This window comes from Leuresthes tenuis, unplaced genomic scaffold, assembly GCF_036924035.1.
Source record: "Leuresthes tenuis unplaced genomic scaffold, fLeuTen1.0.hap1 SCAF_7, whole genome shotgun sequence".
Classification (NCBI taxonomy): Eukaryota; Metazoa; Chordata; class Actinopteri; order Atheriniformes; family Atherinopsidae; genus Leuresthes; species Leuresthes tenuis.
The window spans coordinates 22,795,621-22,811,460 of NW_027325361.1; the positions used below are offsets into that span (position 1 = coordinate 22,795,621).

The window sequence follows — 15,840 nt, forward strand, 5'->3', positions numbered from 1 at the left end:
TTTGGCGCTATATAAATAAAATTGAATTGAATTGAAAATTGAATATCTACTGGATTAAGGATGAGATTCAAGATTCAAACCAGGAACCCTCTTGCTGTGAGGCAGCAGTGCTGACCACCACTCCACCATGCAGCCCAATCATGCAGATCAGACTTTGATAAATCCCTGCATATCTCATATAGAATTAGACATCTACACACACCTTATTATCATATAATTGATTAAAATATCCTGTCTCTAGTTTAACGTCTAAATAAATGGATTATCCTTAAGTTTTACACACTTTTCCCTTGCCTGACACGGAATGCACGAAGATTCAAAAAGTGACCATGATAGATATCATATGCAGAAAGTTACTGGCCCAACGTACAGTTTTGTAATATTTTTACCAGGCAAACCTACATCATAAATTTTTTTTTTTTTTTTTTAAATTGGTACTTAGTCGCATTTTAACTCAACGTTTTCTAATGAATTTGAGTGTTACCATTAGCTGTCCACTACAAGAACCTCACCATTTTGAATCCTCTTGCAAGTTGAATGGCTTTATACCTTGGATTTTACCTCAGTTTCAATGTCAAAGGGAAAATCTGCAGCCTGAAGCTTATTTTTTTCCGAGTCACTGTTTTTTTTATGTCTGTAATGTCTTCCAGCAGAATGATTTTTTTTAATTAATTTGCCACCAGATCTGTTAATCAGCGTTGTCCCTGTTATGTTTTTACGCAGTGTGCAGCACATTTCAGCTTACAGCCCTTCCCTTCCTGTCTACCTCATGGCAGTGCACATGGGTCACACACTGTATCTATAGATCCACACAGGTGGATATGTGCTCTCACATGCAGTTGCCATGTCTACTTGCCAACGAGTCGATCCCGAGATTCAACGTTACATGAGCAGAATAGACTAAAAACCATTAGTTCACACCTTACTGACGGAACACATGTTGAACCATCCCTGACACGCCTCACCCCGGCCGGCTGCTGCTTCACGTGTACAGCCACTCTTGCCTCGAGCCCACCCCCTGTAGCTCTGATTGCTTGGTGAGCTCTCACAGCCTTGTCATGCCTGCCCCTCAGAGCCAATAGCGCCATAGCTTGTTTCTCGACAGCCAATTACGCTCAGCAGAAACCCCAGACCTTACCATGCTGTTAAAGCGGCATCTTTACGGTTTACCAAATCTCTGAGTCGGTGGGAGATTTATCACAAAGGGGATGTGGGACATTTGTTTATGTCTTCATGTGTTGTGTAAGCAGGTGTGTGTGTGTGCCTGTTTTCATGTCCACGTGTCAGCCATCACTACAGCAGTGCCAAGACTCTTCTCTGAGCTTTGTCTGCAGCCCGAACGTCTGTTGAGTCCTCTGTCCTCAGTATCACAAGATCAGAGGTGTCCAGATGAGCAATGACTCAGCAACAATTCAGACAGAGAAGCACTCATTATAAGATGGAAAGGATGTGATATAAAATGTTTCCTGGCCAAAATGGGTTGTTTGTCAAGGAGTGATCTTATAAAAGAACCAGATTCAACATGTCTGATGGCTTTAAAAAAAGAACAAAAAAGACCAATCACAATGTCCCATCTTAAATCCAGGTGAGCCGTCCACATCCCAGTGACAACCCTCTGCTCTTCCTCTTCCTGGTTGGTGGAGTTACACCCTCAGAGCTTCGTCTCATCAAAGAGACCATCAACACACACAAACCAGGAACCCAGGTGAGTTTGGCAGGAGAGATGCTCTTCTTTCATTTTCAGTGGACGAGAGCTGCTCCCAACGAAAACTTTACTGGTCGACCGACAGTCTCAGTTTACAGCAAATTTGTTGCACTTTTGTGATAGATGTATTTAGGGTTTCCCACACATGTTATCTGTCTATGGCGCTTGACTTAACCCCCTATCTCTCTCTCTGTGTCTCGCACAGACATACATTTCACATCCCTCTCTGCCCTCTTAAGCCAAGCTCATTCATTGTATTTTTTGGTAGATGTAGCCACCAATTACTCCGTCTGATCTGTACCAAGCAGTTGTGGCAGCTACGTCACATTACAGTATGATATAATGTTGTGTTTCCTGTTCACCAGCTACTTTAACAGTCCTGCTTTCACGTCGTAGAGTGGGTGGAGCATGATAATGTTAATTCATGGAGGGAATAAATCCACTCCATAAAGATTTGTTCTTCTGACACAAGCTCTCTACTTTATCCTCAAACCTGTGAGTGCAGGACACTATTGATATGTAACCGAACTGAATCATCTCTCTAGCCATGAAAAATAAAAAGAATACGACTGCATGAGAGTGCATAAGCTCTGACCCACATACACAGGTGGCTCAGATCAGGTGTAAAGGTGAGAGTGTCATCTGATCTTTGCACGTATTGATGCAGTATTTGCATGAGCAGGATTTTGTGCCTGCCTGTCTGTCTGCCTGTGTTTGGGTGGTCTAAGTGCTTGTTTCATATGCAGTCCACACTGACAGACAAAACATGCAGATGAATGCGTTTTCTTTGGCTGAGAGGAGTGTGAGGAGGACTGAAAGGGACATCAGGCTGGGTAATGCGGGTTAGTCTTAATAAAAGGCTTTGAGAAGTAGGCCAGAGGCAATGAAAGGCTTGGCAAAGATCAAAGTCATCCACCTGTAATCAGGAGAACTAAATAAAGATGAGCTTATACAATAACCTGTTGGCCCACACACACTCTAAACATACATACGTGTCCAACATACCGTACACAAGCATATGCCTATAACACAAAAACCCATGTCTGCACACCAGATGTTCACATGTAGTTTCACTAAAAAAGGAACTGCAAAGTCTTGGTCTTGCTCTTAGGCAAAGTTCCTCTGAGACATACTCGCTCTGCCACAACAAACAGGCCTGTTGCCAATTTTAGGTGCTGACCTAGAGTTAAAGCAACACTGCTGTGGGGAAACAGAGCTCTTCTGTTCCACAGTGTTAGAGGAGATCTTATTGAACGTCAGGACTACAGGAGCCATATATCAACTAAAACTGTGCAGTCTGGTGCTCATTCTACTCCTGGATACATACGTTCATTTTCTTACAGTGTAGTAGTTGCAATATACACGATGCATAGAGTTAGTTCTTATATAGGGAGTTGTCGTGCTTTAGTGTGGATGACATTTATTCATTTAGTTAATGACTGACAAAGAAGAACTCTGCAGCAGAGGATACATTTGTCTGTTTCCAGCCTCAGAAATGGCCTTAAATTAGAGTCCACGTCAGTGTTTACCAGAGTATAAGTACCCAACATCAGCTGGTGGCAGGGCACTGTGTGAGTCAGGCCTTCGCCATCAAACTCCTGCAAAGAAACTATTACCGATTAAGACCAAGAAGAAGAGAACTGTGTGGATAGAGAGACAAAGCCCCTTTCAGACTCATGCAACTAAATGTGTTGGTGTTATTTCTGAGTGAGCACTGAGTGTTGCTTTTTGACTTTCCCCTGCTGAGGTCATATTAATGGACAGACATGCACTGAAGTGGTAGTTTAATTTGGCCTCTGATCAGCTGTTTAGAAGAATCCGACTTAGTTAATAAGTTAATAGCAGCACATTTTCCCTCCATTGTCTTAAGTACAATAATCAGCTGCAGAACCAAGTCTTTTTTTAGCATCTGAAATCAATGAGAGGAGACTGTTTTTAAAAGAGTTTGAGCTGCAGCTGAACTCTCTGTCTGACCATATATCAGTATTTTCAACTAACTTTAACAGTCTGTATTTTTTTAAGCTAAATATGAATTTTGTGGTGTTAGATAGCTGTCATTCTTACAGAGTTGTGTGTGGAGACAGTGTCCTCGGCTGAGGTAAAAGTTGAATGGGTTTCTGGGGTTTTTGTTCAAAAAGAACAGCTCGTTGTCACTATGTTCTCCACAACAACAGCCTGCTTGGCACGCTATTATCAATTCTGAGAAAACTGTAACTCTGTGAGCACTTTGTTGTCACACCTCACTCGATGATCAATCCTGAGCAATTGGCAAATGTTGCACCCACACAGTGGTTTTCCCCAGTCCTTTCACAGGCATGTCAGAGTGAAGTGTGACGAACATTAAGGCCATTAAGGCTGCTTTCTCATTGGATGTGGTGTGAGCTGCACTCGTCGCAGAGCAGGGGCGCAGACTAAAGAAAAGCTCTGACGTTAACTTTAACCGAGGAAGACAAGGAGGAGGAGACAAACAGCTGCAAAGAGAGTTTGAGTTCATAATATAGTCAAGGACAAGACAGGAGTTTGGATTGTTTTAGCTCGTCAAAGAGCTACAGCTGCATGTTCATTCTCCTGTTGCATAATACCTAGACACGAATGGGTTCAGAAGCAGAACACAGAGCCCATCTTATCCCATGTGAAAGGAGCATTACGCAAAAGTGGCCAATAGCTAATGACTGATTGCCATTGCTTTTTGAATGAAGTCCATTCATATTATGTATCTCATGTCTAAAGAACTCAAAAATGGAAAATCTGGACCGTATCTTCCCAAACATTTTGCTCTTTTATTCACTCAATGGCTCCTTGATGTCACTTCAGTTTTTTGGTCGAGAGAATCATTCTGAAATTTCATTGAGTAAGTGCAAGGCTCCTCTGTCACTTCTTCATGCAGCAGTTGCCCAACTTTCAATCTGTTTGCACGGAAACCTGTTGAAGTGATGCTCAGCCTAATGTCTCACTCTGGGGTGAAAACACTTTGAATCCTGCCATGTGAGTGGAAAAAGGCATGCGCTGGCAGTTTGCCTCTTTGCATAGGAAAAAAACAAAAACTGCCCAGCTTGAGTCCTGGGTGAATTCTAAAGCTCTTTTCAGACATCCACCTTAAAATGCAATTGTGATAGGAATTCTGCGTGTTGACCCCACGTCGGAATAAGCATTCTTTATTTTTACACGTTAGTTCACAGTGTGTTGCCAGGAGTCAGTCCTCACCGACAGCTCACGTCATCAACAAAAAAGTGCTTTGACAGACCTGAAAAAACAAACCGCTCTAAAATCCTCACCATCTTAGCAGAGGTGATTCAATCAAATTAGCAACATATGCCAGCTGCCAAGGCTCCTGATTTGTGCACCTTGTTGACTGCCAATTTGTATATTGCTCACTGCGACATTCATGTCTGCTTAAATTAAAAGTGTCAAGTTCCGTACTGCCATACTTGAACCCTGAATGGGTGTGTTTTTGCTCCACTCCAGGTGCTGGTTCTCTCCACCCGGTTACTAAGACCGACGGATATCCCCGAGCTGCTCTTCACCACCCAGAGACTGGTGCCTGATATTGGTGTCTAAAAAACGGCTTCACGTGGGAAAAACACAAGCACGAACATGTGCTCTCACACAGACACCACGAGCCTCTGGACACCCGGGTGCGAGTCAAGAAATTAGATGGCGTGTTTGACGCTGCGAAGGGGAAATTAAGGAGATGGTGTGCAAATGAGGCAACATTCCTGTCCTGTGTGTCATCGATCAAAATCCACCTTTCTTAACACGGAGCGTAGAATTCCAAAGAAATTGTTAAATATAAAACAATAAAGTCAGATGCTTTTCAGACGCCCGCATGTGTTGTCCTTTGTTTGTACAGTGCACGGCTGTTAGCCGTTTTTCAGACACGTGTGGGAACTTATCACAGGTGTGGCTGAGGGAATACACACTCCCTTCAAACATCATCACCTCACCACATTATACGGTGACAAGTAAGAGCAGAATGATTAACAAATAAGTTCACACCGTCTGCTAAGGCCAGAAATTCGCTCACACCTCCGCTGCCTTCTTTCTCTGGCATGAATCGCTTCAGCTCAGTAAATTCGCCCACCTCCACAACTTGTGATGATTCTGAACAAGGGTCTTCCTCAATTAGTCAAACAGATTTACAGTCCAATGAATCTGTGGCTGACGGATATTAACAGAAGCTTCAGGATTCCCCAATTAGGTTCTAAGTTGCAAATAGATAAACGTAATGTAATCACAGACGTACAATTAGGTTTTGTTAGAAAAGCGCTTAATATCATTTTCTCCCCATTTGCAGGGGAGTTTCAGTTCTCAGAAGAATCCCTGAGAAAACTAGATTAGCTTTGAGAGAACTGACATGGAACGTTTCACAGCGGTGTTGACTTCACTTTACTCTGTTTAATTGAATAGATTCTCCGAGGTCGAGCACTGCGGCGGGCTTTTAGCTTTAGTCAGATCACAAGATTCAAAAAGCGGCTGTACAGTCATCGCTCTATTGTCTTCGTGCCATTCATCGTTGCCTGGATTGTTCAAGGCCTTTCATGAGCGCCGGTTTATTCATGGGGGTCAGACAACCTTTTTCTGTGTGCGTCATCCCTTCACAGGAGGAGTCTGAGACAGCCAAGGACATCACAGACTCAAAACTGTTTGAAAATGCAGTTTTTGGACTCGCTTGAGAGGTTTTTGTTAGAGACAAATGACGTTTGACTACTTGGACCTTCCAGCTCCAAAAATAACAAAAACAAGACATTTCAGTTCAAAAATCATCATTTTATTGTGCACACATGACTTTGTAACAAATAAATACCAATAGGCCCTTTGGACTATTCCTTTTTATAAAGTGCATCAGTGATCATAACATGCTACATCCTGTGTCTGCTGCTCCCACTCAACCCCCCCCCCCCCCCCATCATGCAGTGATGATTCTCAAAGTCTAATCAAATACATACACACTGCAAAGGTTGACATAACAGGGACCGCGCACACACACACTCTGCTCTACAAACACCTGGCAGAACCATGCAGCAGCAGTCTGAATAAAAAATTTTTAAAAAAAGCCACAATGGGTTGCACAGCTAAAAATAAGCAGTCATTCAGAGCTGCTGTTGCCAGGAGAGCTTGATTTACTTTTCTTTTTTTAAATAGAGAGTTTCTGGTTCATTCAGCCTCAGTCAGCTGGCTCTGTGCCCTCTGGTGTCTTTTCTCCTCCTGAGCAGATGAAAGTCGTCACTGCACCTCTTTACATGCTATCGGACATGACAGCCCTGCATGAGGCCATTACCGCCATAAAGATTCATCTGCCTCCTGCAGTAAAGATGCAGGAGCAACACTATACATCTCACACTTGTATCAGTCAGACTGATCCAGGACTGTAGTACAGAAGTATTCATCTTCCGTCCTCGTTGCTCTGTGGCCACTCTGGACCACTTTCAATTGCCGTTCACACTGAGGTGACTGTCCTGACTTTAGCCGACAGCGCCTGCTTAAATCGCCTCTTCAGATCTTGCATATTGGGAGACTTTGGTCGGGGGATGAGGGGCGAGCGCCTCTTCTCAGTGGCAGCGCTGGCAGAGGTGTGCGAGGAGCCAGAAGGAGTGGGCGGCTGCTTGGCTAGCTGGCAGCACAGCCTGTGGAAAGCCCCATGCACCTGGTTGTAGTCCTCGCTGGCAGATACTTCATAGAAGGAGCAGCCCAGCGTGCCCGCCAGCAAAGGGCCCTGCTGGGAGTCGACGCGCCTCAGGTGCAGCAGGTCTGCCTTATTGGCCAGCAGGATTACAGGAGGCATGTTGGTGGCGCCAGTACGGACAACCAGCTGGTGCAGCTGATCGATCAAATCAAAGCTGCTGCGGTCCGTCACCGAATACACAAGCACCACAGCGTCAGCCCACTGAATGGAGCAGGTCACATGGTCAGGTATGCTGATACCGTTATCAGTCATCTGAGGAGGAAAGAAAGGGAGAATGATTAAATCACTTTCCTGAAGGAGGCTCCTTCAGCATCTTTTCTTTTGACTAAACTTTAAATTGAGGCTGAACCAGTTCAAATGTCATCTGACTTTCTGCAATTTAATGTCTGTAATGAATGGAACGCTCACTGAGGCAGACAAGAGCTATAAGATTACTTCTGCAGAACAGAGAGGTGTGGGTGACAGAAGTCTGGATCTGAACCAGGGTATCATTTACCCTGGCCCCAGACAGCCATTAGCCTAAATGGGAGATTAGACTGTCTGAATTAAGGACTTCCTTCAGGAGAAGGAGAAAAAAAAGCATATCTAAAAATGTTCAGTTTGGGATCCAACGCCCAGTCAAGAGCAGCTCTGATGATTTTAAAAGGCACTGAATTAGCTTATACAGTTTTTGGCAGTTCTTTCATGGATTTTCTTTACAGCCCGCCATGACAAAACTAACTGTATGGTGTTGTTTCTGTCTGAGGAGAGGGAGAACCCACCTCTGCACCGGGAGTGTCCTGAACCTGGATGGTCACCTGTTCTCCGTCAAGCTGGACTTCTCTGGAGTACAGATTACCTGCACACACAGAAAAGGGGAAAAAATTAACTTAAGCACTTTTCATTTTTGCAGTTTCTGCAAGAGCCTTTAACATTTAAAGATCATACAAGCGTCTACTTTAACTTACCGGCATTTCGCTCATAGTCTCCGATGAAGCGCCTCGTTAGGAATCTCACCACCAGAGCTAAAATGAACAAAAGCAACAACAAAATATGAGGACCTTACATCCACCCAGTTCGACCAAATATATCGCTCTAATGCCATGCTTTAAAATTAACTAGGGCGCGTGTATTTCATCGATTTTCTTACCTGTTTTGCCCACTCCGCTACCTCCAATAACAGCTATTTTAATGACCCGGTTATGGGCGGGATATTCAGGCGCTGTACACTCCGCAATGGTCGTCATGTTGTGGATGAGTCTCATTGTTTTCACGTATATCAGATCCGTCGTAAAAATGAAAAAAAAATAATGTGAAGGACACGAAGACAAAAGAATCTCTCGTCCAAACCTTTAGACTCTCTGGGATAACGCTTTCGGGTAAAGTAAGCCTAGTATAACTTCAAAGGAGAAGGCGGAAAAGTAAAACCCAGAGTAGGAAGATGAGACAAGTCGCTGTGCTCCGACTGACTGTGGTTGAAGAGGGGCGCACGCGGAATTTATAGAGCTCGAACGGTGCTCAAATCTGATTGGAGGCTGCTGCTGACCCGTTCGCTCGTGCGCTCCCGCCCACACGTGGATATTGTGGAGCAGAAATGCTTTTGCAGCAGGTGGGAACTGGCGCTGTGAGTCCTGACAAAACAGGCTTTCTTTTGGAAGCGTTGAACAGGAGGGTGAATAGTTTACCATTTACAGTGAGATTTGACATGCCATGGAAATATACTACCCTTGAGAAAAACACGTTTAAAAAAAAAACAAAAAAACATTTAGGACACAAATTTAGTTCAGATGGATTCTGTTTGTCCTCCCAGTGTTGTGTTGCAGCTGGTGACCTGTTCAGACATGCCCCTTGACTTGTGACTCGTCCACACAAGGGGTTAATGGCTGTTTCTCTTGAACCTCTACAAACACACACACATGAATATCTCACAAGAACGCATGTATACTGTTTGAAATAACTGTATATTTAAACTATTTCAGTGGTAACAGATAGGTAAAACAGTATTTTGGGGGACAATATAACTGCACACATGTTTGTTTTAACTGAGAAATGGGTTATCTTTTGTCCCACTTTCCTTTTCCCTCCTCTGTCACATTACCCACACTGCTCCCATTCCCTCCCCCATCTTTCATTTGGGCTCATGTACTTTGAGGTATTTTGGCATCCAGTCCTCCCGTGATTACGGTCTGGTATGTATTTTTGATAAGAGTGCTGATGACAGGCGGCTGTGCTGAAATATGAAATTAGTGCCCAGGATTCACGAGCAGACACAGGCTTCTGGGTGTGCACACAGATGTCTCTCTAACCACATCACAGCCGACACAGTGAACTCCACCCAGGCAGTGTTGGCCTGTTTTCTTGCTAATAGTGAGTGAAAACTGCACATTCTCCCATTTGATGGCATGTTAATTAGATTTATTGTGGTTTGCCTACAGCTCTGCATAAAGCTTTTTTACACATACTTACACAACTTCTTTTTTTTATAATGAATGATGTTAGAAATGTCACCATTTGGGAGGTTTAAGCCCACGTTTCAACATATTTCTAACAGAAAGATAAAAGGCTCCACGACATTTCCCTCCTTTTGCAACCAAGCGAGAAAGCTAATGATGACAGATAACAAAGGGAGGATATCCTAATGGAGGGCGACAGCACACACAGCAACGGTAACACACATATCAGTGGTTAAAGCAGCAGGTTGTCAACACAGAGACTTTAAACTGACGGAGGCAGTGACACATTGATCGTTTCAGTGTCTGAAAAGCAGCACTGTAACTCCAATAAACTCCACTTTTATGTGTTGTCATGCCTCCAGGGTGCCTTCAGTGGCAGTGAGGGATGGCTGCAGGTAAATCCCCATAATATCCTTGAGCCAAGACAATTAACAGCCACAGCAGACCAGAATATGACCTGACTGAGAGATCAGGGTGTCACTCACACAGAGGTGACAATAGATAGTCAGCGAGGGTAAAATGCGGGGTAATCCTTTAGCCCGCATTTTATCCTGTATGTATGTACCCGCAATCCTTTGTGGGTAATTGTCAGGGAGAATTCGGGGGATTCACTGCAAACAGAGGAATGTTGAGTTAATTAGGGAGCGGGAGAAGGACAAGGAAGAGGCTGGTATCAGAAGTATGTCCTTTTTGACACAGAAGTGAGGACTGATTTCCCGGGCTGGCCTCACCTTTTTTCACTGGAGTTGAAAAGAAGCATATGGCCATTTCTTGCCTCAGGGCCGAAGCCCGCAAAGGAGGGTCATTTGGGATATCAGAGAAACACTGGGCACTTTAGAGGCTTCCCTTAGGGAAAACCTTATGGGTCACAGTCATGTGTTTATCAGCATCATGATAGATGCTTATCATTCTCATTGCCTTTAATCATTGCCTTTAATCATTGCCTGTAAAGGTGATTATTAGGATACAATTATTTTTGCACTGAGCCCTAGTTTTAAAGTTTGATGACGTCAAATCTGTGCTTTTCAACAAACCCTTGATTACCACTCCATCTTTGGGCTCCACCAACCTGCACTTTTTAAAATAGTAGTAATTCCATGTTTTTATCCATATACTTTAAACTAGTGCAGTGTCATGTCTGTTTGTTGCTGACCCCTATTTTCTTTGGGGATTTCACTGCCGATGCACTAAACGAGGGGGGGGGGGGTTGCATTTCATAACCCTGAAATGCAAATCCATACACACATCCTCTCACAGATCTCTACACTTTTGTTTATATCTACATCAGATTTGCATTTCCACTGACCAATGGAAATCGTATTGGCCTGCCAGCACAAGCAGCTCTGACCCACAAAGGATGGGAGGTTGTTTTTTCGTATTGAAATGTAAACCTTCCAACATGTTCAGGCATTTGCATGCCTCTGAATGGTAAGAGTAGTAGGGGGATGGCAGTGGTGGTTTTAGCTGGTTGTGTGTGCGATGGCACTGGCTTTGAATTACAATGGTCCCTCACCACCTCTTGTAGCACCACACACACACACACACACACACACTCTCACACACCACCACCACCTCCCTCTTAAGGAATGCCAGCCCAAGCTTTTACATTGAAGTTAACCATTTAGAACAGAAAAATACTGAAATCTTTTATTGTCCTTCTCTTTCATGGTTTACATTCCTCTACTGATCTGTCATAATGTTGGATTATTGGTTTCCACTTGTTTTTGTGGACACATTCTCTAATGCCAGAGCCCAGATAATGCCGTGTGTATGGGTGCATGTAGAAGAGACAGCAAAAACCATCAGGTGGTGCAGCAATAACACAGCATAGGGGTGTTTTTGTTTGGCGTTCATGTGACCGTAGATATGTGTATTTAAGGCAAGACTTTAAACTCTGGGATTATCCAGCTTTTGCTGATTGAGAAGGTTTTCTTTTCTACTCACGTGCAAAACCCTTGATTGAGCAAGTGGTAAAACTGCAGTGCACGACTGCATAGTTTGTATATTTGTAATTATGCGATAATGGAAATTCAAAATCAAACTTTGATGCGAGAGAGAAAGTTAGGTTACTCTTTTTGTTGATGAAAGAAACTGCCCATTACCTGTTACCTTTGTGCAAGTTAATGAAGTCTCACGATCTCATAGGAACAATTTATAGCTATATATTTCTTTTCCGGTGGGTCTGAAAGAGAAATCATTTATCTGTGTACAGTAAGTAACAGTTTCATCTGACCACATTTGTATATAAACAGGATTAGATGAGATGAAGACATTTTTGCATTTTTCCTGCATCACCATTTCTTACACTCACACAGTTATTTATAATGTCATTTCACCGAGTACATTCTTGAGCGCTGGGATGCAGTGAAATGAAACCATCATCATGAGTAAGTATACATATAGACACAGAGAGAGAGGAATACTCTGATCTGGACAGATCATGTTGAGACACAGCGTTCATTAGTTGAAATTTATGGTTCAGAGCCTCTGTCAGTAATTCAGACTTCCCCCCCCAGGGGCCCTGTCTGTGCGTCTAGCCAGGTTTACTGCCCAGGCTGAGCTGAGCTGAAGCGGATCATACTGGAGGCACAGCAAGGTCCAGAGTATGGTCTCTCTGGTGGTTTGATGAATACGAACAGCCTCCTCGGGGGCTGATTCAGGGCCAAGCCTGGAACTCTGATCTATCTGATTGCCAAGCCCTGCTTCATATACTGGTGATTACAAGGTGCAAGTAGACACCAGTGAATAGCAGTTCTCTGCAGATGTGAAGTGGGATTTTTTTCTTTTTTTTTGTTGTTTTTTGTGCGTGCAGCAAAGAGGAAAACTAAATGTGAGTGTCACGTGTGATTCTGGCTTTGCAGTATCGGCGGGACATGGTGACTTGTTCCACTCAGTAGCTCGCAGGTAACAGGAGCTCATTGTTAAATAGGGATAAGCATACAAAAGAAAAAAAATGGTGCTGTGGATGTGTAACCTGATTAAGGTGTAGATTACATGTAAGTAAACATGAAAAAGTGAAAAAAATCCTGTAAATGTTTGCACTGGTCATGTTTTCAGTCACATGCATTTTTCAAACAGCTGTCAGCATCGGTAACCTTCCAAAATGAACATTTACCTACATTGTTGACCTTTAATCACTTGGTTATTTAAACTCTTTCCCCTTTCTTTTGTCTTTGCTTGTCAAAGTTTTGTGTGCAAACTCACAGACAGGCTGAGTGCTGTCATTACCTCCCGCTGGAAGAATGCAGGCGGATTAGACACCTGTGAGCACAAATCTGACGGCATAAATTTGCATCCAAAAGAAACTCCTGAAAGACACGGGGATGAAGTATAATTGCAGCAACACAGCAGCAGTGATTTAGGCTCCTGTGATTTGATGCTAAGTTAGGGCACATATGGTGAAATGATGGCACCTCCTGGTGAATAAGCCGACAAAAGGAGACTTTCACTGGCCAGGAGGCCTGTTGTGAATTGTTAATACGTAATTTTCCCATTTGTCCAGTTTAGAAAGTGGACAAATGAAAAATGGAAAGCATTTTGATGAGATGAAGCCTGAGGTGCTTCTCTAGAGGGCCACAGGATGTCTCTTCCAAGAGGGCTCACCAACTGCAGGGAGGAAATTCAAGGTCAGGTGCAATGTGAGCTGGGCAGCAGACGAAGTCGAATACCTGGATGTGCTCATTCCCAGTGTCACAAACTGGCTCCTGGGCGTGGAATGTCATCTCTCTGACAGAGAAAGAGCCTTATATTTGAGGTGGAGTGGTACCAACTAGATTAAGTTGGGCTCACCTCCAAAACATGATTTCCAGAACCAAATTCCTGAAGAGGGGCTGTGCTCTCTCATACTTCAGCTCCTGTCAACTAGACTCAAATGGAACTAGGTACATGCTGAAAAGTTCCATGTTATTGCATCTTTTAGTAAAACAAGTACACTTTAGCAGAAGCAGCAGAACGTCTTGCGTTCTTTTTTGTAAAATCCACAACGTTGGGACATCAGACATGCTTCAGTCAATAACTTGATTCAACCACCATTTATGCATACAGTTACAAGGATGGTGGTCCACTTAAATGGCCCAGTTGAGCTGTAGCCACAACTAAATTAAATTGTGCATGTGAATGATTTCTGGATGTGTTCCTGATTCCATGCTGTGACTCCCTGACAGAATCACATGTATTTCTAAGGCAGTGCCACCTGAGGGCCTGTATCATGATTTTCTCTGCCCATCTTCGCGTCTGAGAGGCTTTTCCCTGCCTCTGCCAGTCCTCCAGCCTTTGCTTTTTTGTACCACTCACTTTTCCAACCTTTTGTTGCCATCGTTCCAACTTCTTTAAAAACGTGTTACAGCCATATGAGCTATTAATATTTTTCATGAAATGGAAAATGTCTCACTTTCAACATTTGATATGCTCTATGCTATATTGTAAATTACTTATTAATTCTAAGATTTGTAAATCATTCCGTTCTGTTAGAGTCCCAGTATATCTATACATGCTGTATGCCTCTTATCTCTTTTCTCCGGTGGGCACTGTGACTCAGAGGAGCTTTAAAAGAGTTCTTTGGAGAGGCAGGGAGATAATTGCATATCTAATTACAGCTTGGACACTGAGCATCTTCCTCTAGAGATCCACACTTGTTGCACTCTATGACCCATTAATGACGTGCATTTTCTCATGGCTAAGCTTAAAAAGAAAAACAGGCTTGACACCTGCTGTTTGTTCACGAGGAAATTTGCTGGATTGTTTTTTTTTTTTAATTCATCTTCAGCTGAAGCACATGCAGAAATTACTCAAGTACAGCAGACACATCCTCCAACATGTTAATGTCTGACAACGTACACTCACCATAGAATGGCCTGCTTCCATTCATATGCACATGCACACCCTCGCAGGCGCACATGTGCTGGCGTATCCGCAGTGATTGTGCTGCCAACTCATGTATGTCACACAAACACATTTCCACATGAATGTGTGTGATTCAGAGGCAGACTGAGATGAATCTTCTGGATTCTCAGGGTCACTCTCTGTGTGAACAATGTGGAAAAAGAGATGCTGCTGTTTTAATGTGTGAGTGCATTAGCAGACGTGAAATGGGAGTTGTGGAAACAGACTACGACAATCAACTCACATGTAAATTGCTGAGTTGGAAGACCAAACTGAAGGCACTGGCTCATGAATATGTCTGTTTAGATTTATATTTGAGGTGAAATATTCCACTCTTTCAGCAAAGATGCTGTAGCTTTAGCATCGTTGATCATGTACCTTTTGTATCTCCTTCATGTTTTACCCCATTCTCTCTTTACTACTCCGACTGCAGCTATGAGGGCTCATGCCTCTGCCTTCTTTTAACCCCAACACAGAAAATACAAGAGGGCTGGTTCAACACACACTCCTTAATGCCTCTCAGAAACACAGTGTGGTATGGCTTGGCTACTGGGATGCCACAGTCTGACATGAGGAAAAGAGATGAGCCAAACAGCCGCAGGCGATAATGGAGGATACGTGTTTGTGTTCTTGAAGGGTACATACTGTTCTCTACACGAAAAGTGTCCCCATGTACAAGAAAGAAAGATGTGCGTCAGATCTGCTGTAGTAAGAAGCAGTGCAGGAGCATGTGCTGCTCACCCCTCTTCATGAAATCAGAAAACACACAAAGGGAGCTGTGCCTTCGTAATGCTTCTCTCATCACACATTGGGGGTGGGGGGATGGGCAGGAAGATGACATTGACATTAAAACTGTATAGTTTTAGCCATTCTCCTCTGAGGGACACATTCTCCCGGTTTGTTGCAGGATATTTTTCAGTAGGTGTATCAGAGAGGAGCACACTTTCCAGCACACTGACACTGGATCTGTTCAAGAAAACTCCGGCAGATCAAAATAAGGAAATGTGCTTGAAACATTTATGTGTTTGAAATGTATGTCTAAAAGTTTCCTAAAAGTTTTCCTCACAGAGTTCAAGCCTCATTACGTTTGATTGCACTGTAAGGGCGACACGACCTCACTTAGGAGTAATAGAGTGGGT

At 43.4% G+C, this 15,840-nt stretch overlaps 3 protein-coding genes across 3 annotated transcripts in view; 1 reads left to right on the forward strand and 2 right to left on the reverse strand.

Annotated features, from left to right (window-relative positions):
• Window positions 1-5,526, forward strand: part of scfd2 (sec1 family domain containing 2) — a 95,141-nt gene extending 89,615 nt beyond the window's left edge. Inside the window, exons 8-9 of the mRNA XM_072389975.1 lie at window positions 1,586-1,705; window positions 5,171-5,526. Coding sequence (XP_072246076.1) covers window positions 1,586-1,705; window positions 5,171-5,263 — 213 coding nt within the window. The 3' untranslated portion in view covers window positions 5,264-5,526. The remainder of the gene's footprint in view (window positions 1-1,585; window positions 1,706-5,170) is intronic.
• The window catches only part of dcun1d4 (DCN1, defective in cullin neddylation 1, domain containing 4 (S. cerevisiae)), a 163,613-nt gene that overhangs the window by 80,534 nt on the left and 67,239 nt on the right, over window positions 1-15,840 (reverse strand). The window lies entirely within an intron of this gene.
• On the reverse strand, window positions 6,462-8,823 carry rasl11b (RAS-like, family 11, member B). Its single transcript, XM_072388731.1, has 4 exons — window positions 8,518-8,823; window positions 8,336-8,392; window positions 8,150-8,226; window positions 6,462-7,640 (listed from the first exon to the last, which is right to left on the reverse strand). The coding sequence occupies exons 1-4, from the start codon at window positions 8,630-8,632 to the stop codon at window positions 7,143-7,145; spliced, it is 747 nt and encodes a 248-aa protein (XP_072244832.1). The 5' UTR covers window positions 8,633-8,823; the 3' UTR covers window positions 6,462-7,142.

Excerpts from the sequence above, each read along its gene's own strand:
- rasl11b (XM_072388731.1), bottom strand. The coding sequence starts at position 8,632 with ATGAGACTCATCCACAACATGACGACCATTGCGGAGTGTACAGCGCCT. Across the intron at positions 8,227-8,335 it reads AGACTATGAGCGAAATGCCG|GTAATCTGTACTCCAGAGAA; the intron begins GTAAGTTAAAGT and ends CTGTGTGTGCAG. Across the intron at positions 7,641-8,149 it reads AGGACACTCCCGGTGCAGAG|ATGACTGATAACGGTATCAG; the intron begins GTGGGTTCTCCC and ends TTTCCTCCTCAG.